Source organism: Nicotiana tomentosiformis, chromosome 4, assembly GCF_000390325.3.
Source record: "Nicotiana tomentosiformis chromosome 4, ASM39032v3, whole genome shotgun sequence".
Classification (NCBI taxonomy): Eukaryota; Viridiplantae; Streptophyta; class Magnoliopsida; order Solanales; family Solanaceae; genus Nicotiana; species Nicotiana tomentosiformis.
Window position 1 is genome coordinate 83,519,101 of NC_090815.1, and position 26,803 is coordinate 83,545,903.

The 26,803-nt window shown below is 36.6% G+C and overlaps 2 protein-coding genes across 4 annotated transcripts; both read right to left on the reverse strand.

The window, feature by feature from the left end:
- Window positions 1-1,548: 1,548 nt before the first annotated feature.
- On the reverse strand, window positions 1,549-24,852 carry LOC104109003 (ubinuclein-1). Of its 3 annotated transcripts, none has more exons than XM_070199924.1 (13): window positions 24,396-24,850; window positions 15,578-15,664; window positions 15,343-15,435; window positions 15,115-15,191; window positions 13,509-14,079; window positions 11,348-11,447; window positions 11,143-11,252; window positions 10,951-11,037; window positions 6,881-7,006; window positions 6,487-6,624; window positions 6,322-6,369; window positions 5,778-5,879; window positions 1,549-2,211 (listed from the first exon to the last, which is right to left on the reverse strand). In XM_070199924.1, the coding sequence occupies exons 1-13, from the start codon at window positions 24,663-24,665 to the stop codon at window positions 1,759-1,761; spliced, it is 2,262 nt and encodes a 753-aa protein (XP_070056025.1). In that variant the 5' UTR covers window positions 24,666-24,850; the 3' UTR covers window positions 1,549-1,758. The 3 variants fall into 3 exon arrangements, with proteins under 3 accessions (XP_070056025.1, XP_070056026.1, XP_070056027.1); XM_070199925.1 differs by having other exon boundaries at window positions 13,533-14,079; window positions 24,396-24,849; XM_070199926.1 differs by lacking the exon at window positions 1,549-2,211 and adding an exon at window positions 2,264-3,258 and having other exon boundaries at window positions 24,396-24,852.
- LOC138909000 (uncharacterized) lies at window positions 15,597-24,389 on the reverse strand. The gene is made up of 3 exons (XM_070199928.1): window positions 20,799-24,389; window positions 20,593-20,711; window positions 15,597-20,507 (listed from the first exon to the last, which is right to left on the reverse strand). Exons 1-3 carry the CDS (start codon window positions 21,085-21,087, stop codon window positions 20,097-20,099), a joined length of 819 nt encoding a protein of 272 aa, XP_070056029.1. The 5' UTR covers window positions 21,088-24,389; the 3' UTR covers window positions 15,597-20,096.
- Window positions 24,853-26,803: the final 1,951 nt, after the last annotated feature.

Genomic DNA, 26,803 nt, shown 5'->3' on the forward strand with positions numbered 1-26,803 from the left:
ATAAGTTTTGCTCTACGCAATTCCACACATATTTATTAAATTGTTTATGTTAGTTTTAACGCACTTAAGATCTATATCTTATATTTTCTTTAACAATAAGCAAGGTAAGAGAACTTCAGTAATATGATCAACTAAAATAAATGCTTAACAATATATGAATTTGTTAATAAATAGCATACTGGTGTATATATATTACCATAAACCAAAAGAATATATAGTGATATACCTGAAGGAGAATCGAACACAACTAGGATGTGATTGTGAAAATGAAGGTGACAATCGTGTTGATAACGTATTATGAAATATAACTCAAAGTAACAATATCGAACAAGGAAAAACAAACTAAGAGATATAGAGAGAAAGAGAGGAAGAGAGATTCTTATTTCTTCTTCAATTGTGTGTATTTTCCTATTTATTACAAGGCCTTTATATAGGCATGAAAAGTGAACAAAAATATGTCATTGAATATGTCATTAAGCATAGAAATATGTCATTGAATATATCATTAAGCATTTGAGAAGATCACGGAGAAAGAGTAGACATCCACCATAATTTGTTTTCTCTTATAACAACATCATGTTTGTTGTAAAAACCTTGTTGGTATTCGAATAGAAAGTGTAGGATGAGCTATAGAATACAATTGTGAATGGGAAATGCTACATGTTAGGTTTGCTAGGCAGTTTAATCCTTCTTACGCGTCGATCGTGAAATGATAACTGAACTGAGTTGTTTTTACCTAAGCGCCTCTTTGTTGTTTATGATTGTTTATTATCACCCTCGTTTTGTAGACTTCCTAGTGATATTAGCTCAAATAAAATTTATTTCATTAGAATAGTTCTCCTTATATGAACCACATACTAATTTGAAGAAAAGTTTTCCATTGTATGGAATTGCCTTTATTAATTTATTGAACTTGAATACTAGTGGATTTTTAACTTTTTCCTAACACAAGCCCCCCTTAATTGGTTAATATTCCTTATTTTGCTGCAAATTTTAACGATATCCAGAAAACAGCTGTATACAGGAGAATTTCTAAGTGGATATTTGTTAGAAAATGTCCAAAACTCAAACATTATTTGAGACTCAGTGGTTAAAATTTATATGTTAAGAACGACCAAACAGCTTAAAGCAATTAAACCTAAGAGTATCTATTGTTTCGTTTTAAGGTAAAAAGAAAGAATTAACAGAAAAAGAAGAATCTAGGATCGTTTTGGACCAGAGATAAACTGAAAAATGCTATTTTAGGCGTGATCTTGAGTGTGGTTTTTGGGTGGAGAGCAGGAAATTTTTCTGTTTTTCGCTTAGCTTTCCAACAGCCTCTGAAAACGAGAACTTTGCTTGTTCTAGAAAATAGTTGTGTTGTACCCCAATCAGGATAAATGTTAAAGTTCCACATTTTGGGTTAGATCATACTCACTCAGAACGGAGTATGGAATTTCAAGTCACATAAAGCTGGTGCTGCAATGAACTATGGAAGCGAGCAAATTCCAGGCCATAAAAACTAGCATCAAAATGCCCAATAGAGGGCCTTATCTGACAGTGACCATATGAAATCAATCTTCTTTCTAACTTTTTGCCTTCGTGATGAAACTAAATGTGCTTTCAGCTGTAACTTCAAAATAAGAAGCTCAGTTTCTCAAGTCTGAGTTTCTTGTCAGTAATACACCATGTTAACAACTATATACATACAAAACTAGAAAAGAAAAGAGTTACAATCAATGAAGCCGCCAAAAGGAGAACTTACATCATGTCAGCTGTTCAGAGTGAGGGCGCTACTTGCTGAACATTATTTGGTTTTGGAGGAGGACAGACAGTCTGCTTATTGGTTTTGTTCTTCTCCTCCGCCTGTATGGAAGTCAACTTCTCGGTGTGGAATTGACTTTCACCCAATTCCGACTCTTGTTTCCTCTTTATTTTCTTTTTCGGCAAAGCATCTGCTGCTCGTGGATCAACAGAGCTGCCAGAAACTCCCTTTAGTTTCTCCTGCTTCAGCCGATCCACATCAGGACCATTTGCTGAGGAAACAGGCATTCTTGTAGAAGCACTCACTGCTGCAGTACTGGATAATGGCTTGTTTGTTGAAGTTGAAGAATGATCAATTACAACCTTTTCTTGGATATGCACTGACTGAGCAATAGGCACAGCATCTACTCTGCCAGTTTCCTCTACCTTAGAGGCCAATAACTTGTTCCTCCTAATTTTCTCTCCATCCTAAATAAATAACACACATAAACTTTATACATTATAAAAGCTACAAAGAAACATTTTGCCACAGGTTTGACACTGCAATTTAATGTAATACCTTGAGAGATGAAGATAAGAACCACTAAGGACCAATTTCTATGTGAAATTCAACTCAATGGAGTCTCTAACAGCATTTAGATATAGACTAATACCTCCGACATCCCTACCAACACACATAGTGCACACTGTCCCTATTTGCCTAATTGGAAACCTTCACACATTTGTATGTGTACTCCCTTTGTCCCAAAAGAATAATTTACTTGCTGAAGTCAAAAAATAAACTTTTTTCAATTCTAATATGTTAGTTTCTCATGTAATATCTAAAATCTACTAATCTAAACAGTCAAAAAAAAAACTATAATAACGACAATCAAGTTTTGAAATAAAATTGAAGATCGATCATTCGACCATCAGAATAATTTACTCCATCTATCCCATTTTACATCACACTTACTATTAGAGCAACCAAACATTATTTTCTTTTACTATGATTTCTTCAAACATTTCCTGAATATTTTTCGTTATATTCTACTGTAATTTGCGAGTAACTAAATTTTGACAAAACAATCGGGGAATTGATGGTTGATTCACACAGAAAATAAGATACCTAGACGTCCGTCTAAGATACAGTTTTTTTTTCAGTATAGAGTATATTAATCACCCTGATAGACCTCTTTAATTATCATTGGAAAAGGTCGAACGAATCTTGACAAGTTATGAAAATAATTTTGCTCTTTCTCCAAGGGAACTATATAAGAAAAGACATTCAAGACATTGGTTTCTACAACTTGATGCCCAAGGTAAGCAGATTATGCTTGACTAATAGATCTCTTCTCAGCAAATAACCTTATTTCAAGTAATTTTGAAGGATAAATCACCACGCCGAAGGTCACACACCTATTATTCCACCAAGAGAAACTGGGGCCAAACATTTTTGCACACAAAAGATAAAAATTAATGGATTCATCTGCCAAGGCGCACCTAGAATATGATCCCGTTTGTCCATCAGCCCCTCTGCTAAATAAGGAATTTGGAATCTCATATTGTCTGATGGAAGGACCAGGTTATACTTTAATGGCAAAAAGGGAAATCGGGATGATTATTATTATTTTTTTGTGTTTTTTTTGTGTTTTTTTTTTTTTTTTGGGGGGGGGGGGGGGGGTGGTGTGTTTACCTCTAAATGAAACAAAAAAGTACTTTCTTGGTCCTAATTTATGTTACTTGATTCCCTTTTTTTATTGTTAAACAATTGACTGCAACTTTCTTGCATGTGAGATGTGACAACATCGACATCACAAAATGATTTTATTGAAAGAAAATAGACACTAGAAGCAGTTCTAGTTGCAAATAAGCTAGTGGACTCTAGGATGAGAAACACTGAAGCAAGACTTCTTTGCAAATTGGACCTGCAAAGGGGGTTCTTCGATATCTCAAAGGGTTTGAGAAAAGCTCAAAATGTTTGACAAGGGAATCAGATGAGGAAAGTGTACATGCTTCTTCGACAAGGGATCCTTATCACCTGTGATGTTCACACTAGTCATGGAAACACTCAGTGACATGATGGAGATGGATAAAGCAGCCAAGAGGGTTCATTTGACGGGTTTCATAGCTGTATGAGAAGGGAAGATAACATGAAGCTATCACATTTTTTTCGAATAATTCGCTAATATTATGTGATGTCGAGGAAGTCAAATCCATTATCCAAAGAGAATACTATTATGGTTGAAACAATTTCTGGACAAAACCTCCAAATTGAGTATTGGTAAGAGACAGGTACAATTCGAGCAAAATGAATATCAAAGATTCATACAGCCGACCCCACTAGCTTAGAATCAAGGCACAGGTATTGTTGTTGGGTCTGGGTGTATGTGTATGTCTTTATACACAAGAAATCACTCCAGTAGGTTCACTTTTAAAATAATAGTTTATTTTTTTGAAGAAATATGCAGAAGTAGAAGATTAAAGAGCTAAAAAGTTACTTGGATTGTTGTACAGGCAAAAAGGGAAAATGGGTGGCATGTTCATATTGAAATCATTCGTGGAGAAAAGGTACTTTCTTCACGCCTCGATACACGACCCTAGGGTACCTGGGAAAATGGTTTTTTTGTTTTGTTTAAGCAATAGCACGGGGAGCCGACCACAACTTGTTTGGGACTGAGGCATAGTAGTTGTTATTTTTAAACAATTGAAGGGGAGCAATCCTAAGTTCCTAACGGCAGAGAAATTAGGAAAAATGATAATCCACATTAGTTGGAAGTTGATATGCAATAAGGAGGATGCGGACGTCAATTGTGTGTTGCTTCACTACCCGATTGTATATTAATTGGGTTTTGCAAAGTGAAATTTGTCTGGTGTTGAATTGGTAAAGCCAAAACAATACAAAATAAGCAACTAGGATCGAAGTTCAGAAGAAAAGGTGGAGAAGGAGAGCATTGAAAATAGCTCCTTCAGATTGATGACTGGGAGCTCTTTTTAGACTATTATGTCTTGATAAGATTCTTTACTTTTTTTTTGGACGAAGTATTCTGTACTTTTTGTATACATCTGCAATGCAGGGATCTTCACCATCATATCAATAAATTGGAACTTTCACACCAAAGGAAAAACGTCTAGTAGTTAAAACTACCATGACCACACAGTAGTTTTTCTTTTTAAATAACTAAAGAGAAACTACTGAGTGGTCATGCCACACTGTAGCTTCTGAGTTTCTAAAATCTATCAGAAATTGATTGTCAGATTCCAAACTGAAATCAAGTTAATTTGGCTATCAAAAGGTCAGCTACGTCCTGAAGGCCTTTAAAACTGTCAAATTCCTTCATTATTTTTCTAAATTCATTGTATTGAAAATTGATTGAGCAAGCATATAGGTGATCTGCTTTCTCAAGTACGATGTGTTTGATAGTGGACTTAATGAGATAGCGAGGTTAATTGGTCTAGACTTGAAGGTACATTTATTCAATGGTTATATTGTTGTATGAGCCAAAACTTATCCGTTATTAGGAAAATAGAAATAGTTAAAGCATATTAGCACACGCGTTATTAGGAAAATAGAAATAGTTAAAGCATATTAGCACACGCGTTTACTTTTCCTCTCTGTGGTATTAATTCCTTACACGTGCTTGATAGTGGACTTAATGAATGTGAAGTTAATTGGTCTACAGTTGAGGGTACACTTTTTCAATGGTTATATCTTTGTGCCAAATCAATTTGTTATTAGGCAAACTAGAAATCACTAAAGAATATTAGCACACCTATTACATCTTGTCCTCTCTCTAGTACAATTTCATTCCTTAAGCATGTTTTTAGGAAAAAGATTGAATCTTTTTTGACTGAAAATTTTTAGCTTACACCCAATTCATTCTTCTGTCTAAGCAATATCTTCCTGGGAATATTGCTCTTAGCTCAAATTGATTTTATACATTTACCTAAAACAGAGCTCCACTGCGAATGCACGCTCTCAGCTTAAGATCTATAAGATAAATGCTTAATAAACTAAACAAAAGACAGAAAATAGACAAACATGGCATTTTTACCTTGCGCCGGGCGTGCAATGCTCTCCTTCTGTCTTTTGCTCTACATATAGCACGTTTAATACCATGATTATCCATAAAGCCATTTGGCCAAAATCCTGCAAGCTGCATGAAAAACAAAACATAACAATTAAAGTTAAAGAAACATCACGGGAAAAACTAGGAAGATTTTGGAAAACCCCATAATGCCAAAGTAGCTCCTAGTTCACATTTTCACGACCAAAATCATGAATATTACATCAGAGTTCCGCAGTGGAAAATGTCATTTAAAGGATCTAAGAAGAAGAACATCAATAAATGACCACCACAATAGAGAACAGACTCTTGCATCCACCAAAAACTGTCCCCCAGGTGGGAGGACTTGTGCTCTAGAGTGAAGAGTCTACCTTCAGATGCCTTTGAAAGTAGTTTGCATAAAGTACTAAAATTTCCTAGATACCCCAATTGCAAATGAAGTGAAGCACATGACACAGAATAAGTACCAAGCATAGAAAACCTAGTGTTCTTTCTTAAAGAAATAAGTAGTAAAATTCGCATGTCCCCTAACCTCTGCATACAACTTTCTGACTTGTGGACCAGCATCTTCATCCAGCCCCTACAAGTAAAGACCAAGTAAATCTCCAACATCCACTGTTCCAGTAAGCAGCAATCTTGTCAAGGACATTTTAGTTTTGAGGCGATGGGGGTGGGGTTTGGGATGGGGCAAAAGCACCTCAACAAAATGATCATAAAGGTCGCATATTTTGTCTTCTAGTGCAACATCCATGCTGTATTTTCTCTTAAAGGCTTCTTTCTCTTCAGCACTTGCTTCTTGGAAGTCATCAGAAGCTCCAGCTTGTTGCTCAAGTAACTGCAAGCACACGCGAGCATCAGTAAAAAGATATGTTGTAGATTTCTTTTTCATAAAACAATCTCCAACAACCTCGGGAAGGGGAGTTTGATTTAAGATTTACCATTGAAACATCCACTTTTACAAAAATGGAACTCTTTTTTCCCGACCACTAGGGAACAATGACAACTTTATAGAAAGACCTGAATCCCCCAAATGCTAGCAAAGACAGCATGCAGTCATGGCAAAAAATAAGCATATTATTACAAAGTCACACCTTTGATTTCATCAATGGAATCCGCAACTTAATCATCTCAGCGACCTCCCTCTTTATTTGATGAACCCGGTTATCTTTCTCCTGTTTTGCTGACAGACCCATATTGACCATGATTTTCAAATTCCTCTGCAGCCAGAACAAATATCGGATCAATCATAATTTCTAAGACAATGACGGGAAAAAGAGCACCAACAACTTGAAGCAATAGTAACAGTCAATTGGGAGAAATATTAAACCATAATATATATGAACATAGACAAAAACCATCATAAATTTCTCTAAAATGGCACAAGCTCGTGAAAGATGGTAAAACATGATTACACATTGAAGCTTACAAGAAACTGCAACATGTAAAAGAGGATGCATGCATTAGACATAACTTGGAAGAAGTTTACAGTATTCTGCCATGAAACTAGAGTTGCCCAGCATTTCTCTTCCAATTTCATCTTTTAAATATTCTTGAAACAAATAATTCTCCTTCAGATTTCACAACTATAATGCTGAATACTCGTTAGGAATTTACCTAAGCATTCCTTTCCTCATCAGATGTAACAAATTCAAATTGCAACAGTTTGTCATCTGACGCAAGATATTGAGAGGAAAAAAACACCACCGTTTCAGGAAAATCTGTTAATTAAATATACATCCATCTTCGCACTCACATTTCATTCTACCAAGTTCAACACTCTAATGCCTCATTTGCTCGCACATAAAGGTACTACTTACAGGCACATTTAGACCTCTAATATTTGCTAATCAACAAGAGATTTTTAACCATGTTAGTATTTCTGAAAAATGGTAATTAGTATTTCTCATTTTTTAAATGAGAAACTCTTCTAATTTATTAAAATTCAAACGACTTTATTTGATAGTTTTCCTAAAAACTTGATATCGTGAATTTTAAGAGAAAACATCATGTCAACAAAGGTTCTTCTCTACATCAACTAATTAGGTATTCTCGTTTCCTTGATGAAAGTATATATTAGTTGTTTATTAAGGCAAAAAGGAATATCCTACTGCAAAGATATTAAGGAACTTTCTCATTTAAACCCAAGTGTCTCCACTTATTTTGTCACAATTTGATGACCGATGATTGCTAAGCAGTTACAACATCATTACCAATTTAAAAATTCACCTCCACTCAAGAATTAAAATACCAAGTCAAATAAAACTTCATCTAATTTCATATGCCGGTTGAATGGACATAGAGTAAGAATTTTTTTTCTGATAAGGTATATATCTTATTAATAATAAAAAAATCTCATGTGTACAAGTAGTATACCAAAAAGTAGGAATGTACAACATAATATAATTATCTATGAACAACATCCAACCTTCCTCGCACACTTGAACCTCAACAGTACACCAAAAAGAAACTAGGAATATGAGTAAGATATTAATAATTTGACTTACATATTATCCCGTAATACTGAAAAATGTCTAAAATAATGATTGCAAGTAAGTTTGAAGGAAAAAACATCAGATCGTAACTTAAAATTTAAGTAGCTAATGAAATAGAAGTCTCAAAAAATTTGTAAAGTTATGTTCTTCAACTGGATTGAACTTTATGAAGCTTGCCTCAGCAATAACAATATAAAGGAAAGAGGTTTCACACTCTGCAGTAGATGTTTTACATACAAGATAGAAGCAGAGACATCAATGTTCCACTCTTTATGCTACTCAATGGGTGACCCCATATGCAGTAAAGACAGCTTTTATTAGTTGGGCTTGGGGTTCAAGGAAGGTGAAGACAGAAATATATGGCAATAGATCCCACCTTGCATTTTTCTGGACAAATTATTTTAAGAAGGTGGTGTTCGGGCCAGCTTGCACACACCTGACTATTCCACCAGGGTACTTGCTATCTCCCACCAGCACAGGTAACAAGTAACTCTGCCCACCAAGGTTTGGACAGATGGGAAGAAATCACCTAGTGACTTTTTGCCTCCGATGGGATTTGAACCTGAAACCTCATGGTATTCCTACAATTTCATTGACCACTAGGTCATATCTTTGGATTGTGTTTTTTGGACAATATGGAGAGAGAAATTCTAGATGCCTTGATGGGAAGGAGTTGTGCATATCACAGCTGAAATGTAGATGTTTTGAAAATCCTTCTTGGTGGAATGAATGGAGAAATGTAAATGATGCTTTTTTAATCAAGTAAAATTTTATTAACAAATGGCACAAAAGACATGTATACAAGAAGTATACAAAAAAGTTAAAACCCTTTTCTACAAATGACACACAATCTTCTATACCTAGGTAACCTCCCGACTGCACCAAAAAGAAATAAGGGATGAGAGGCTATTCCTAAAATAAACAAAATTCTTCTTTATTCCACCGAAAACTCTCCTAGTTCTCTCCCTTTAAATAGTTCACATAAGTGCTAATGGAACGACGTCCTACGCCATGTGCTTTCTCTTACGACTGCCAAAAGCCCATCTGAAGAATACATCTTTGATCGTGCATGGCATCACCCATTCAAGACCAAACCAACACAGTAATTCCCACCATAAGTGCGAGGCAATTCAACAATGTAACAGGAGGTAACCCATGTTTTCTCCTGAATTTTTGTACATGAAGCACCAACTTACGCAGGTAATCCTCTTCTTCTTCCCGGGACCCTAGGGATCCGTACCGAGAGATGTGGATAAGTGGACTCCTCCATACCCAAAAGATGCACATAAAGGACTTAATAGAAAAAACTCCAGTTTTCTCTGCCCTCCACCTCAAAACATCATGACTATTGTGCAGTAATATGTTTGTGAAGCAAAACAATCAAATTTATATATTCTGGGACCTCCCAGTCTTGTAAGTTTCTCCTAAACCTCAACTACTAATGAACTTCACCACCTTGTAACCTACGAACCTGTTGGACTAACAACTCCTTTTGGCATGAAATTCTGTACAATTATGGAGAAGTGCTACTCAAGGTGTTGTTTCCACACCTCCTAACCGGATGATAGACTTTGCTGGTTCTTTAAATGATGGTTGAGGGCCTCATACAATTCTAATTGAATATTCTCGCATCCTCTGGATGGACTAATAAACATCTTTCTTGATCAAAATTAAATTGCAAAACTTGTAGGGAATAATATTATTAGTGGAGTGTCAAATATTTCAAAATGTCCTAAAATGAAAGAATATCATATAAAGTGGGACTGAAGGAAGAATTTACTTCTTTTTTTTGTAAAGTAGTTTCATTGATGGAATCAAGAAGGTACGGTGGATAAAAATTCATTCTTCATTTATCTTGACGTGTCCATGGTAAATGGCTGTAACATGAGTATGGGTACTTCATGCAGATTTCTCAAAATAAACTGAAAATTGACTATAAATGCATATCCAGCATTGAATATAAAAATGCATATCCTTACTGTATACTTACACACACCAGCATTGAATATAAACAAGCCCATAAAAACATATCCAGAAATTGTAACACACTCATTAAGATTTGCAACGAGTCAAATGGAAATTGTTCGAATTCAAAGTAAATAATGTTTTAAGTGTTGCTTTCAGTGTTGGAAAGAGAGAACATAGGATAACAGCTGGAAAGTGACGGATAGTGAAAAGACCAACTAGCCACATAATTGTTAAAAGTTAGTAGTAGGAACTCGAGCAATTTAGCTTTCCACTTTTTTAACCAAGTTAGTCATGTGAGGGGTAAGGGCCTTATCAGTAGTAAACAATAGCGCTATAAGAGATCAGGCTGGTCTTGAGCTCTCAAATTGAAGCAGATCAGCACTAGATCACATTTGACAATGGATCTAATTCTATGTCTCTTCCAGCTTCACAACTATGATGGATTCTAAGATTATGCATTACAAGATTTTGGATGTATTATTGCCTTCCAATGAAGATATGAAACCAAGATAGAGAAAGAAACCATCACTACGATCGACTGCTATAACAACCTCGCAGATCTCCATAACATAATTGAGATATGGCATAATTTTTTGAATAGATAGAGTCAGAATAAATCGAAATAGATATGCTTGTACTCAATGCAATGTGAGCGTGAAAATGAACTCTACGTAGAACATTCAAATGTTAAACAAAAATACCTTCAATGTGCGAAGTTGTATCAAGTGGCCAACAATACTCATTAAACGATTAATTAAGTCCTGGGATATTTTTCCATGACTAGCTTGCTGCAACCATCAAAGGAAATATTTGGATTTAATAAGTATGTGATGGACTATAACATCAATACGTCAATCAGTAAGGATAAAATGAATTAGTAGCTTAGTCTATACCGCCAATCTGGCAACTTTAGCCAGCTTCTGCTTTACTTCAGGTGGTAACCTCCTTTTGATAGCCTGGGATGAATTATCAGCATCCTGAACCTCCATATTTGGTGGCCTCGCTGTGATATTTTCATAAATTGAAATAGATGACCAATCTATAAGAAAATAAATTATCACTGATTAAAAAAACATATATCAGAGGTTTTGGGCGTACATTCTGCAACAATTTTCTCCAAATCCCTGATGGCCTTCTCAAGCATTGTACCTTTTGGTCTACCAGTAGATCCTTCCTTTCGCTGCATGGCAGGACCTTTCTGCATAGTTTTAGGCAGCAGCTGAGCGTCAGTTACAGCAAGAATAAAAGTGGGAATCTCAGATATGACCTTTTAAGCCTGCACCATATAAGATTCAGAGACACGCATAGAGAAACACAGACATGGATAGAGAGAGAAAAATATCAATAACATTATAAAATAAGAAATGAATCTCACACTTGAGATGATTAAAAAAGGATACAGAATCTTTTTTTTTATTGATCAAAAGGATACAGAATATCTAAAAACACAACGAGCATGTCTATTACCAATTCTTATATGAAGTGGAAGCAAATTTGCTCAAGTATTTAGATTCTTTTTTCATTAGAGTCAAAGCAACAATTTCAAGCTGCTAAAGAATAGCCAGTAGGTACTTTTAAAGATTACTCATTAAAAGAAACATTGCACTCTCTAAATTGATACCTTCATTAAAGCTACTTCTACAGATCTCGGGTAGCCACAAGGCAAACCAACTGAGTAGAGAGGAAACAATGACTTGTTAGACCTATAAAATGTATTCTTGATTGTGATGTATACTTATATCTTTAATTTTAACTACTAAAATTTTATGGTAGTCGCAAGGCCAACTGAGTAGAGGGGGGAAAAAGGACTTTAGAAGGTTTTCATATTTATTTATTTTTTGATAATGGAGAAATCTCTGAGGGCCAATGGCACACGGTTCGAAACTCGGTGGATAACCGGGGCGCTCCTCTACGCTTCTCCATTTAAATACCAGGCTTTTGTTTAAAGTACGGTTCAAACCCATGATGTGCGACTAATCCACATATTGCACGTTGCTCTTACTACTAGACCAAAGCCCTGGGGGCTGGCTCTTCTTGATTATTACATATACTTCTTGATACCAAGAAATTCTCGTGGGCCAGCGGTGCCGATTATTATGTAATATTTATTGTTGAATTACATGACCATCTATTCTAAAACCTAATATGTTAGAGATCAAACTTTTAATTACATAATTATGTCTTCATCATATGCCCCTGACATGCAGGCCCGACTATTCTTTTAGCCAAGCCGAGGAAATTCTTTCTAATAATAGCGGTAACCAGGACCTCCAAACCATGTTAAATTGTGTGTCCATCTCATCCAAGAGCTTAAGTTGTTAGAGCACATAAAGTCCATTTACTCTATGTTATAAAGCCAGAGCCATCCCTCATAGTGGTCTACCCAAATGGTTCTTTTTTTATTAGGTGGTCTTCCCAATGTTAAGCCCCTATGTTATATTATCCATACTCCAAACGTCTAATCCTAAGTGTGCGAGGATGTTATAATCTCACATTTATTAAGGGTATGAACTGTAGTTTGTTTGTGTGTTCATGGATAATCCTCACCTCTTGAAGAAAGAAGTAGGAGAGTTTTTGAGGGTGTAGAGATGAAATTTGTAAAGATACATAGTAGTCTCTTATCCCTTATTTCCTTTTGGTGCACCCACGAGTTTCCTTGTTACATAGATAATGATTGGGTGCTTTTGTAGAAAACCATCTCCTTTTGTGGATTTTCGTACTTGTTGTATAACAGCTTTGCCCATTTATTAAATAAAAATTGATTTACCTTATCAAACAAAGTATTCACCTCTTGAACTACCTTTTGATGATGAGTTAGGCCCAAGGTCCTTTTTATTAAGACTTATTTAGTTTTCTCCAATGTATAAAAGTGTAATGGAGAAGGCATATTTAGCATCTTTCCAGAGGCAACCGCTTTGACTTTGGAAAGACCGTCAAGCTCCGGTGAAGGATGAAAAACTTTTGCTAATGCCATAGAAGACCCTAAGATTCCATGGAAGCATACTTTTTCTAACATCTTTTGACATTATTTGGCTCATAACGGTGCAGCTTTACTTGTAAACATTTCAAAGGCTTCATCTGGTCATGAACAAGTGCTATCCACCTATCCCTACCTAGAATGATGACCTAGAAAAAGAGATTCTTTCTGTAATGTTCTCAAGCAATCATTACCATTGCATGTTGATAGAAATCGATAAATAAATACCATGGCATAATGATTCACGTTATCAAACATTTGGCAGATAGCAAAGAAACTCACTAGTGTAGGGAGTAAACAGCTCACCATAGTCTGAACTGAGTTCTTGCCCTCACCACTGACGTTAAACTTTTCATCACGTCGCTGAACAGATTGGTCTACTCCGTCAGAAACGTTAACCGGTCTTCCCACAACAGATCTCTCTTGAGCATAAGAACTTTTGTCATGCCTCTGAGTAGAATTCCCAGATATTTCAGAACCATCTAGATTCTTGGATTGGATAACTCCAATTTTCTGCTGGTCAAAGTCTTTTTCTTGTGCAGAATCACCACGCAATGATACTGATGGAGATTGCTCCAGCATACTTTGGGTATCGGCAGCTTTCTTTGTTATCGGTATTTCAGAAGCATTCAACTGATTCAGGAATTTTTCTCCTTCATGGGATACATTTTGCAAAGCGACACCATGAGATGGGTGAGAAGATCCGCTAACAACTGGTACTGGTTTCCCAGCCTTCTTTCCTACTTTTACAGGTTTACTTGGACTATGTCCATCGTCGTCCCCAACATGGCTTTTTGCCAGATCTTTTCTTCTCCGCTTTTTTGGTTGCTGGTTCTTTGGTGACGCTAGTTCACTAAGAGAAAATCATGTCAGTTAGAAGCTCCAAAATGAAATGACAAAACAAATGAAAAGAAGAATCCATTATAGGCATTTGGACATGGATTGGTTGATATTTGGAAAACGTAGTATTTGACGTTAAGTTGAAAAGGATATTAAAGTTGAAGTTGTGTTTGGACATGAAAACACAGTTGAACGTGTTTTTCAAACTTCAAATTCCATATTTCAAATTTGAAATTGAAATAATGGGCCAGTTTGATAAACAAACACTTATTAATGAGGGAGAGAATAAGGGCATATGAATCGATACAAAGAACTAAACCAAAGTCCCATAAGAAACAAAGATCTGAATTCCTGAATCATAGGAGAAAACATAACTTAGTGGACAAGGGGAAACAAAAAAAGAGGAAAGAATTTCATAGGCAAAGAGATGTAGCATAAACCATAGGAAACCAACAGTTTGGTCAATACTTGGTTTAAACAAAAGTAAAAATTCAAAATTGCAAGTAGCTCAGTAGGTTCCCTCAACGAATGATATTAACAGCCAATTTACACTTACAGAAACCAAGATATCCCAAAATTGATACTTATAAAATGATAAGTTATTTAACAAAAATAAAGAAAGTAAAGAAAGAAAGACATTTTCATTTGGAACTAACAAAGACAATTTAACTCTCTAGGTAAGCCTCGCATCGCTTACAATGCTAATCGAATATGTACTCTTTGGTGGAATATTTTTATTCTAAACTGCTTCATTTGTGTCACTTTAGCACACATGCTTTGTTTTTTGAAATAGTTGAAATTCTTTCAGTTTTTTTTGTACCTCGTATTTTCAGATTTGAAAACCAGGTTTTTGTAGCAAATCTTTTTGCTGTATTATTTGGCAGGGTGGAGAAGGAGTAGCAGCTCTATTCGGATGCTGCTTCTCAAGAAAAATGGGTGAAGAAGAAAATGATTGAACTGTTATAAGCTTCACCACTTATAACCAACAATTAAGCCACAAGAAAGTGCAAGAATGCAATGCCAAAAAAAGTCAAAGAAGAAAACTCACACGCGCTCCAACTTTCCGCGATTGACAAAGAACCCGTCATGCTTTATTGCTGAGTTATCAACCTGAAAATACTCATCCTGCATAACAAGAAACGAGGTATTTTGACTACAACATATAAAGTCATCTGCACAAAGTTCCATAAAAGAGCTTATAAAAATCATTAGGATATAACACAACAATAGATATTCGTATAAGGTAGATAAAGTTAAAGAATATGATGTGACCAACCAGCTCAGTATCATCTATGAAAGAATCTTCAGTGTCATATTCATCATCATCTGGGAAATCATTAAGATCTTCCTCGTCATCACTTTGTTTTCCCTAAAAGACATAATAAGTAATTAGCAGATCAAGTGCAAAATAATAAGACTAAGCAAAAAGAGATCATGCAGATGCAGTCTTTCAACACACACACACACGTACATATAGGCGTATAACAAAGAGTAAACAACAAAATGCATACCACATATAGGCGTTCAATCTTTTCGATCACAGCATTTAAACGATTTCCAGGAGGAGCATCCTTGACTTCCTTATCAGCAGGTTGTCCCTATAAAGGGCATTGATTATAAGCGTAGAATTTATCAAAGAACCTTCCTGCATGAGCAAACTAGTGCTCGAAAGAATCTCAGATAATAATTCATAACAAGCAAGCATGGCAGCATAGGCATGACCGCTTGAGCATCATTCTTGGGTAGCAAAGCGGTATCAATAGAGTTCCAACATCAACTATGACAAAAGCCATCCTTGCAAGTTTCACTATTTCCAATTTTAGATTGTTCTTCTATAGTCAAAATATTTGAAATACTTATCTTTATGAAAAATGATTTTTTTATAAGGAAACAATTGAAAGATTATCAAAAAATGATATTAGAAAGAATAACCCTAACCACAAAGATCACTACCGGCCCATATACTACAGCACATGGTTCACAGGAAAACAATAGAAAGTCCCTCATAACTATTATAATTTGTTTCATCGTTGCAGAATTTTTTTTTGAAATACTTATTCCTAAGAGTAAACGATCACTAACTGCCATATATACTCGAATAGTGCACAGTTCACAGAAAGACAATGGAAAGACACATAAAAAGACATCACATTCAGAATAGTAAGGTAATGCAAAAAAGAAGCGGCAAACTTTTCTCTCTTGGGCATAACTAACAAGGATGTATTACAATGATACTATACACGAGGTTATGCATGACTTAGCCAAATATCAATAATAATTGCGAAAAAGTGTTGTCAAAGACGAAAAGTGTAGAATAGCGTCAAGATTTGTGGGATCATAGGCACAAGAAGACAAACAAAGCGCGTAAATACAAACAATATACATGTAAATACAAGAAAAATAACTATAAAGACAAACAATATAGACAAAGGAGTTGAAAAATTGCAATTCAATGAAACAAAGAAGTAAAAAGTAAAAACTATGTTAATCAAGTTCAAGAGCCGGTATGCTATTTTACCTTTCTATGCCATACTTGGCAACTATTTTTCTTATACTAAAACTATAATTCTCTACTCCTAATTACTAATATATTCATGTGTGTGTATGTATGTTTAACAATGGTTCTGAATCGGCTTGCGCGCACCTTAACTAATCCACCGAGCACTTGTTACCTGCTACTAGCACAAGTACCAAGTACTTAGTAATTTTGTTCACCAAGGTTTAGACATATGGGGGAAATCGCCTAAATTTTTTGCCACCGTGATATTTGAACCATAGTATCCCCAGTCCATTTGAATGCCAATTTATATATGTTTTTTGCCAGATATATTCAACACTTCGTGACAGCCAAGAAAAAATGAGACGGAACCCCCCGGGCAAATGGGCGAGTCGAACCGAATATTGGCGGGTTGAATATGGTTAGGCAAAAATGGATAAATTATCTGACCTATTCATATTTAATACGGATAAAATTAGTTGAATGATGTATAACAAGTGTACCTATATTATACATGGCTTTTTTCCTATGTTGCGCGGACTCTCCAAAACACATGTCGTACCCATGTCGGATCCTTCAAAAGTGCATTATTTTTGGAGGATCCGGCACGTACCCATCGACATTTTCGGAGAGTCCAAGCAACATAACTTTTTTCTTTTTCTTGATTGAATGTGATGGATGCTGAAATTGATGTGTAGGCATACCAAGACCAAGAGCGATAAGATTATGAATGAAGTTGTTTGGGACAAAGTGAGAGCGGCCCCGTAGAGGACAAGATGTGGGAGTCGCGGCTAAGATAGTTCGGGCACGTGAAGAGGAGAAGTACAGATGCTCATGTTGGGAGGTGTGAGAGGTTGGCCATGGCGGGTTTGAGGATAGGTAGAGGTAGGCCTAAGAAGCAATGGGGAGAGGTGATTAGGCAGGACATGACCCTTGATTGGAGAATTAGGACAAAAGGTTAGTAGGTAGTCGAGAGTTTCCCCTTTACTTACCGATAGAATTAGTAGCACTCTTGTATTTTCCTATTCTTTTAGATATCTTTTACTTCATGTTGTTTCGTTTGATTCAGTTATCTTATTTTCCTATTGTTTTTTTTTAATAAAGTAAGGGGTTCATTAATAAGGCATCAAGAAAGATGCAAAGTTACAAGGAGCATAATTACAAGAGACAAAAGACAAAAGAGTGTAGGTAGCTCCTATACAAAAAGTCAATCTAAGAATAGAGTACTAACAAAATCCAAAAACTGTCTAGTGCTAAACGGGGGGCAACTTGGTCCAACTGAAAAGAGGAAGTAAGCATTTAGTTTTAAGAGAATGATTTGGAGTTGAGATGCCATTAAAACATCTTTTATTTCTCTCAGTCCATAAACACCAACAAATAGCTGCATGGATCATCAACCAGACTTTTTTGATGGCTTCATCAACTACTGTGTGCCTATCTCAAACTTTGTGGCATGACCCAACTCAAGCCAAAAATACTGTAGATCGTGTTCCAAATGTGAGTGGCTACTGGAGAGTGTAAGAGTAAATGGTTGACAGTTTCCTCATTACTCCTACATAGGTAACATCTGTTGACCAGCTAAAATCCTCTTCTATTAAGGTTATCTTGTGTTAGACAAGCTTCACGTATGGCAATCCAATTAAAGCAGATAACTTTAATAGGTAACTTTGTCCTCCATATCAATATCCAGGGCCATGCATCAAACATTTAATTTTGAGTGCACATCTACTTGTAGCATTCTTTGACCGTAAAAATGCTCTTGCTACCCCAGCACATGGTGTATGAAACATCTTCATCAATGTTGTAGCTCTCCACTTTTGCTAGCAATTCCATCAAACTCTCCATTTCCCATTCTTGAACAGACCTTCTAAGGTGTGCATATCCCAATTGTTGTTGCTTCTATTCTAAGCTATTGAAGAGTTCTTGTCCAAGGCAATGTAGAAAATGTTAGGATAGTCATCTATGAGTGCAGAATTATTGAGCCATTTGTCTTTCCAAAACCTAACCATTCCCTGGTTTGAAATGAATATTTTGGAAGAATTCTCCCAGCTTGCTGATGTACTTCCAAGGGCCAACTCCATACGGAGAGTTGGCAACTTTATTGCTCCAGTTGTCCCTTTTCCCATGTTTAGCATGGATCACTTCCTTCCAGAGACTTGATTCACGTGTACCATACCTCCGTAGCCATTTCATTAGACACTTGTTGTGGATGGCTAAATCTTTGACCCCCAAACCTCCCTTACATTTTAGCAGTGTGACTTTATCCCATTTAATCAAATGGAATTTATGAGAACTGATGCTACCTTCCCAGAGAAAATCCCTCCTGATTTTATCCAATTGCTCTTAATAGATTGGTATATTGTCAAGCACACTACTTATGAGAGTTATAATAGATTGGTATACCGTCAAGCACACTACTTATGAGAGTTAGTCTCCCCCCATAGATAAATACTGCATTTGCCAGGAAGCCAATCTCTTTTCAAATTTTTCAACCACACCATTCCAAATATCACAGTTTTTGAACTTGGCTCCTAATAGGAGGTCTAAATAGGTGGTAGGTAATGTTCCTATGCTGCAACCCATGATTCCTGTCAGCACCTCTACATTGAGCACATTGTTGACCGGATAGATGCCACGTTTCCTCATGTTAATGTGTAATCCTGATAGAGCTTCAAAGAGTAGTAACGTGAAATTCAAGTAAAGGATTTGTGTCTTATCTGCATCACAAAATATCAAAGTGTCATCAACATACAAAAGGTGGGAAATAGAGATTGTATTCCCACTATTTATACCAACTCTGAAATCTTGTATCCACTCCATTTGCCTAGCCTTTTCAAGCATCTTACTAAGATCTTCCATTGCTAATATGAACAGAAAGGGAGAGAGTGGATCAGAAAATTTTTTAGGAGAGAAGAAACCCACAAGTATTCTGTTGATCAAAACTGAGTATTTGATAGTGATGCTATACTCGATCCACTTAATCCATTTGTTGCCAAAATCCATCTACTTCGGAATAGCTATTAGGTAGGACCAATTCAATTGATCAAAGGCTTTCTCAATATCCAGTTTGCACATAACCCCTGGTTCAACAATTTTGATCCTCCAGTCTAATACCTCAAGCTATAAGCGTTGCATCGGTAATCTTTGTTTGATGAAGGCATTTTGATGGCAAGAAACCAGTTTGCAATCACTAACTTCAATCTCTTAGCCAACAACTTAGACACAATTTTGTAAACACTGCAAATAAGGTTTATCGGCCTATAGTCCCTGGCAGTGTTTTGGATAGCGTGCGGCGACAAATAGCGACGAGGGCCTGCTTCACTGAGGCGAGAGGCGCGCAGCGAAGCGCTCGCCTTTTTGATGTGAAGCGACAATTTATACAAAAACATAAAATATTATATACATATAACTAAAAACTCAATAACAATAATATATTAATAGATATATCATTCAAAAATTAAAGACTCAATAGATAGTCATAGACTCATAGTAGATTCATAAACTAAAGTCTAATAGTCTAAAACAAGCAACGTCTATTCTTCTTCAAGATTTTCAAATTCTACAACTTCATGAATGTTAGCATTATATTGGCTATCATCTTCTTCATCCTCGGAGTTTTCATCAATTAGGGACCGGCTTGAACTTGCTACTCCCTTTCCCTTGTAACTTGAAGAACTCCCTCTAAGACCATAGATATTCTCCTCAACTCCAACCGCCATAGAAACAGTACCCCAATCAAGATTATCTCCTTCATACACTTGTTCATCTTCATGATTTTGGGGGGCTCCAGTTAACCATTCATTTGCCTCGTCAATGTTGTCCAACAAAATTGGATCAATGGTATCGCGAGCTTCATAACGTCGCCTCAATGTTCTATTGTATTTAATATACACTAGATCATTGAGACGCGATAGCTCAAGCCTATTCCTTTTCTTGGAGTGAATCTGCGCATAAGTTGTTTAGATTAATTAATCGATACTAATAATAATACAATATAAAATATAATAATATAATAAATCTACTTCTTACATGCTCAAATACGCTCCAATTTCTCTCGCATCCAGATGCACTACAAGTTAGGCTTAGTACTTTGATGGCAAACTTTTGCAAGTTTGGAGTTTGATGTCCAAATTGCTTCCACCATTCAACTATAGAAAAATATTTTAAAAGTTAATAAGTATAAATCAAATAAATTAATTTAAAGTTATAAGGATATCTATATTAAAGTTAGTTACCTGGCGACCTTATGTCTCTGGCTCTAATGGCCGCTTGTAAACCAAATAGGCCCTCTGCTTGTGAGTACCTATCAAACTCCTCCCCTATTTGATCTATCGTCGCTGAATTAGGGACCAACTTCTCAAGACACGCATGGTATCCAATCCACACCTCTGAAGCCAAAGTTTCATCTCTAGTGTTCTTGCAAAATAATCCCGGGTTCAGAAGATGGCCTGCTGCATGCAAAGGTCGATGGAGTTGATTCTCCCACCTGATATCAATGCCTTCCCCAATACTAATTTTGTCCATTTGGAAGTCTCTATTGTTGTGGGTGCCTGTGACACTTGCTGAATTTCTTGTAGCTCCAACTGCTCACCATCATGCCAAGAAATGGGGAGAGACTCACTGAAGGAATAAGTGTTTGAGCACACTAAGGCTGTTGAAACAATTTCAGACCAGTATACCTATTGTGAGAGACCCCTGAGGTCTTGGATAAAAGTTCTAGCATCATAATCTGCTTCATCATCGGCATCTGAGTGGGAGGTCATAGCTAATACCTGTTAATTTGAAGCCGCGAAGATGGAGTTCTCATGGGCCTGCTGTAAATTTACTGTAGGGGGAGGCTCAACTTTGTTCGATATGAGACAAGGATTTGGCAAAATTCTAGTGACACACCATTCAATGGATGTTAGTAGGCTTTTCTCTTTGACTTTGTATGGACTTTTTTTCGGTGGGTATTTGAATAATAAGCTTCATTAAGTACCTGGGTCTTTAATAGATTTGGAGCTACTTGCTTCATTGGGCCGGGTTATAAAATTTTCTCTGGCCCGAGATTTAATATTAATGGGAAAAGGGCCCGATAATTTTGAATTAAAGTGCCATGTGTTCAGTTGTCTATCCACGTGCTTCGATTGGACAAGACTCCCAGCAACTTTCCCCAAACTCACTGCTGCTTTAATCCCCAACCCATCTCTTCCGGCATGTCGGACTGATTTGGGTGTCGCAACAATTTCCTTCAGAATTGAGATTTCATACCTCCGGTGCTCCACCTCAAGCTCTATCTTGTCTGGGCATTTTGCATTGCTGCGGTTGACACAGATTCTAGCCCACATATAGCGACTCCAGTGCTTCGTGTCTTCGTCAATATCTATGAAACCACCCTAAAGATCACCAATTGTTCTGAATGTATCAAGTTTCCAACCGTTGATTGGGATTCCAAAAGCTTTGATCCATATCTGATCTGATCTTTGGCAAGCAATTTCAGTTCCGGCCACCGCCAACCATCACTCCAAAGCAAGGCGGCGACCATTCCAGAACCAATCTCTAGCATGAATTCTCACAACTTCTTTCCATGAGGGATGTTCGAACAGAAATTTATTGTGGGACATTGGAGTCACTTTCATACCAGCACAAATCTTCCATCTATTCAAAAATCATTTTTGGATCACTTCATGATTTGGACTGTAATTGAAGGGGTCGTTGAAAGTTCCCACCAAGCATCTGGATAGAAACGGGTAACCTTCATCCACAACTGTTGCCACATTGTCCACCTCCCTAGCTGGATCCTTTGTCATTTCCGGCCACTGATCTATCTTTGTTGTGTCAACATATGACTTCGACTGGTGTGTATTAACATGCCTGAATCTGGTTGTAGATTGCTTCACTAGAAAATGTAGAACTTTATCGGCTATGTCTTCTCAACCCCAGTTGAAACCAACTTCCGAAATGATCACAGCTCTCTTCTTGTCTCCCAACCATGTTTCAATACGAAAGAAACGACCATAGGAGTTGAAGTTAACAAAAAATTTGTAATAGTATGCTTGTGATTTCGACCCCCATCATTTGTAATAAATCCTTGTTCTTTTAGAAGCTTGCTTGAGTGCAATGCATACTAGTAGGAGATTTCTCATCTATTTTAATTGAACACTCAAATCTCCTACCCCTCTCAATCAAAACAAACCACCCGTCACCGGAATCAATAAGTACAAGCGATTTTTCACCTGAAATAAAAAAGATCTAGTCCTCCGTGATGAATAAAAATATTAATACAGAATTATAGGAAGGAAAAAATGTCGTCGGAACATGTTTTGAAGAGAGAGAAAATGACTGGCACACGTCCCGCGTCAGAGAGATTTTTAACGCCTAAACCATGATATTCTTATTTTTCATGTTGTTATTGTTTGGTGATACTCCTTTTTCTTGTTCTGTTTTCTCTTCCTTTTTCTTTTTTCTTCTTCGATTTCTTCTTCTGCTTATTCTTCCTTTTCTCCTTTTTTCATCTTTTCTTGAGCCGAGGGTCTATTGAAAACAACTTCTCTACCTTCATCAAGTAAGGATAAAGTCTGCGTACACTCTACCCTCTCCACACCCCACTTGTAGAATTATACCGAGTTTGTTATTGTTCATTGAATTGCCTTCTTTTTTTCTTTTTATCACTAAGTTCCTTTACTTCAAAAATCATGGGCAAGTCCAGAAGGATTAGAAGAATTGTACCGAAGAAGACAAATTCCCCAAGAAAAAAAACTATAATGGATCCAAAGATTTGTTCAACTTTTTATTTCTCCGGGTAATCACTTACTACACAGTTTTTAGCTGCACATACAATTTCAAAAGAACAAATATTTTGACAATAAAAAAAAATTAGAAAGCAAAAGTAAGATCAGTGTTAGCTGACCAATCCAAACCCAAACACTAGAAAAGCAACAAGTTAATATCTCTTCTCTTTGCTTTTTTCTCTTCATATTTTGTCTCTCCCTTCGTCTTTACTATGTTTTCTCCTTCTTGTCACCTTCAAAGGGAAGAGTTAAGGTTCTACTCTTACCCGCAAAATTTTAATTTCTTATATGCCAAATTTATCCAAAACCATGTGAACTGAAACATAAAATTAAGCTCTGCAGCTTGATAATTGATCTAGATTACATAAGAATACTCCACTAAAAGAAACCATAATAACACAACATGTAACAATGACAATATCTTCCCAACTCCTTAGATTCGGACCAGAACAACATCATGGAGCAACCTAACCAGCTTCTAAGACCCAGAATCTTTTTCTATTCCAAAATACCATAAATCTAGCTTACTCCTTACAGTGATGAATGATGCCAATACTTTATCAAATAAAAAATGAAAAATAATGCCAATAACAGTTCCCCTACTAAACAAGGACTTTCATATTTATCACCATCACGGGGTGGATGAAGAAACCACCTCCATATTCCAAACGCACTCTGGTTTTGCTTCCGCACGCAGATCCAAGAATAGGAACTACTGAGGCGGGTGAGTGGAGTCACTCTCATACCAATTCCAATTGAGAATCTCACATGTAATCTCGCAATTTTCCATACAAAACACAGGAATTGTTATACATAGAGGAATTTGATATCGTCTTGGCTACCAGGCCAACCCAATCATCCCCTCCCCCACCAGTGACAAATGAAGAAACTTAATAAATGTATTAAATAATGCATGAATGCAAAAGATTCTACTCTCCACCCAAGTAACTGCAATCATGTCCTGATGATTTTTATGCAGCTCAAATAATACATCAATATGTTTCTAGTAGTTTAAACACTACATAAGCAACAAGTTAGGATTAAACTCGACTGATAACCTACCGAAGCTAATCGAGTCTCGAGCGAAGGATGTGGCAGTGGAGGTTGAATACCAGCAGCAGAAGCAGCAGACGATGTCGTTGGAGCAGGAGCAGTACCATTAGGAGCATTGGACTGAGAGATAGTAGCGTCCTTGAGAAGCTTCTTCCACGATACAATTGTGGTTTCTCCCGGCCGGAGCTCTACCGTGAACCTCCGCCGGCCGGCCGCAGCCTCATACGACGTCGACGTCCTCCCTACTACCGATTCTCCGCCACTACCGCCGCCCTCCATTGGAGATCGTATTTAATATTGGATGGAAATTAGGGTTCCGACGTATGAGATTTGGGGAGAGGAAGACATGGAAAAGAGAGGGAAACACTGATTCGAAACCCTAAAGACGGAAAAATACGGTAACGAATTGAAGAGAACTTTTTTGGAATTGGATTTTCTTTTAATTCCTTTTGCAGTTGCTTCTGTTTTGCTCTTTTTTAGTCTCGTCTTTGATTTCACGTGCAACTGCCGTCTGTTTGTCTCTCATTTGACGCTTGGTCAACTCTTTTTTTCATCAAAAAATGAAAAAATCTTTTTTCTTTTTCTTTTATGTTCTCTATTTTTTAGAAAATCTTTTTCTTTTATTACTATATAATCCCCTATTTCAATTTATGTGATGATATTTTCTTTTTAGTCTGTACCAAAAAAATATATATTTTCTTATTTGGAAATAATTTACCTTTATGCATGAGCATTAACTAGGGAGTAAAATAAAATATAGCATTTGTCCGGAATACAAATTAGACAGGAAAGATATAAATAACTCTGATGGAGACTCTGTTGGCTGCAGATCGTAATATAGAATGCAACTCGCCTAAGCCCCCATTAACCACACCTCTGCGCCCACAAAGACACTAGACATATATGTACATGCACAAAAATGTGCAGCAAGTGTAGTATGAGTACGTAAATCAACGCGTACCCAGTAAGTATCCAGTCTAACCTCGAAGAAATAGTGACGAGGGGTCGACTCCGACACTTATTATGGGCTAACAATAAGATACCGATATTATAATTAAGCATGAATTGTATAAAACAGTTGAAAACCCAATAAACAAGAGGTAGGTAAACAATTCCTTTAATAATAGGAAGTTTCCAAATTTATTTTTCGTAATTTAACAATTTATATCTCGAGCCAATGAAGCAATATCAATTATTATTAGTTCCAAAGATTTATCATGTGCAAATCACACCGAGGTCGTACGGCCCGATCCAACATAATATTTAAACAGTGCACTGCCGAGGGTCGAACGGCACGAACCATAGATGCATCTATCTGCTATCGAGGCGTTCGGCCCGCTCCACAAAAGAGAAAATACATTTACAATAACCAATTCAAGATTTATTAAGGGGCAATTATTCAAGGGAATACCAAATTCTTATTAACGGTCAAGAAAATAAAGTTTAACCTTTTTACAATTCCTTTATCAAGTTTCAATATGATTTAAGCAAATAAATTAACAAGTAGGGTACAATATTGTAAGTATAGCATGGTATAGGTCCTAGACTACCCGAACAATAGCATAATTAGCAGTTACGTACGAACTCTCATCACATCGTGCGTACGTAGCCCCCATAAATAGAAGCACATTTTAATTCAATTCACCTATGGGGTTAATTCTGTCTTACAAGGTTAGAAAATAGACTTACCTCGCTCCGAAATCCCATAACCGGTTCCAAAGCCTTTCCAACAGCTCAAAACGATGCTCATCGCTCCAAAACTAGTCAATAAATGTGCAAACCCATAAATATATACTCTAATACTCATTATAATCCAATTTACAGCAATTCCCAACTCCGCTCGAAAAGTCGATAAAAATCACCCTTGGGTCTACGTGCCCGAATTCCAAAAAAATTCGAAGATAAACATTAGCCATAGCCTCACGAACTCAAATATATAGATTATTCTCAATTTCATGCCCAAATTCGTGGTCAAAATTCAAAAATACCAAATTCTAGGTTTTCCACCAAAACCCCAAATTTCTACAAATTTTCATGAATTTCCATGTTAAAATCTATGTATAATCCAAGTATTTAACTTAAAATACACGGGAATCACTAACCTCTTTGATGTTGATGGAACCCCTCTCAAGATGCTCTAAACAATCGCCTAAGTTCAAGTGGGAAATGAGGGAAATGACCTAAGTCCCGAAATAAAAGCCCTTGCTCCAGTCGCAGACGTCGCATTTGCGACATCTGGTTCGCAAATGCGATAGTCGCAATTGCGACAAAAGCATCGCAAATGCGAAGGAGAGCCACCCCTGCCAAGGTCGCATTTGCGACCAAAATCTTCGCAAATGCGAAGAGGGCAGATTCGCAAAAGCGATAAAATATTCACAAATGCGAACCCCTTAGTAATTTTCCCACCCTCGCAAATG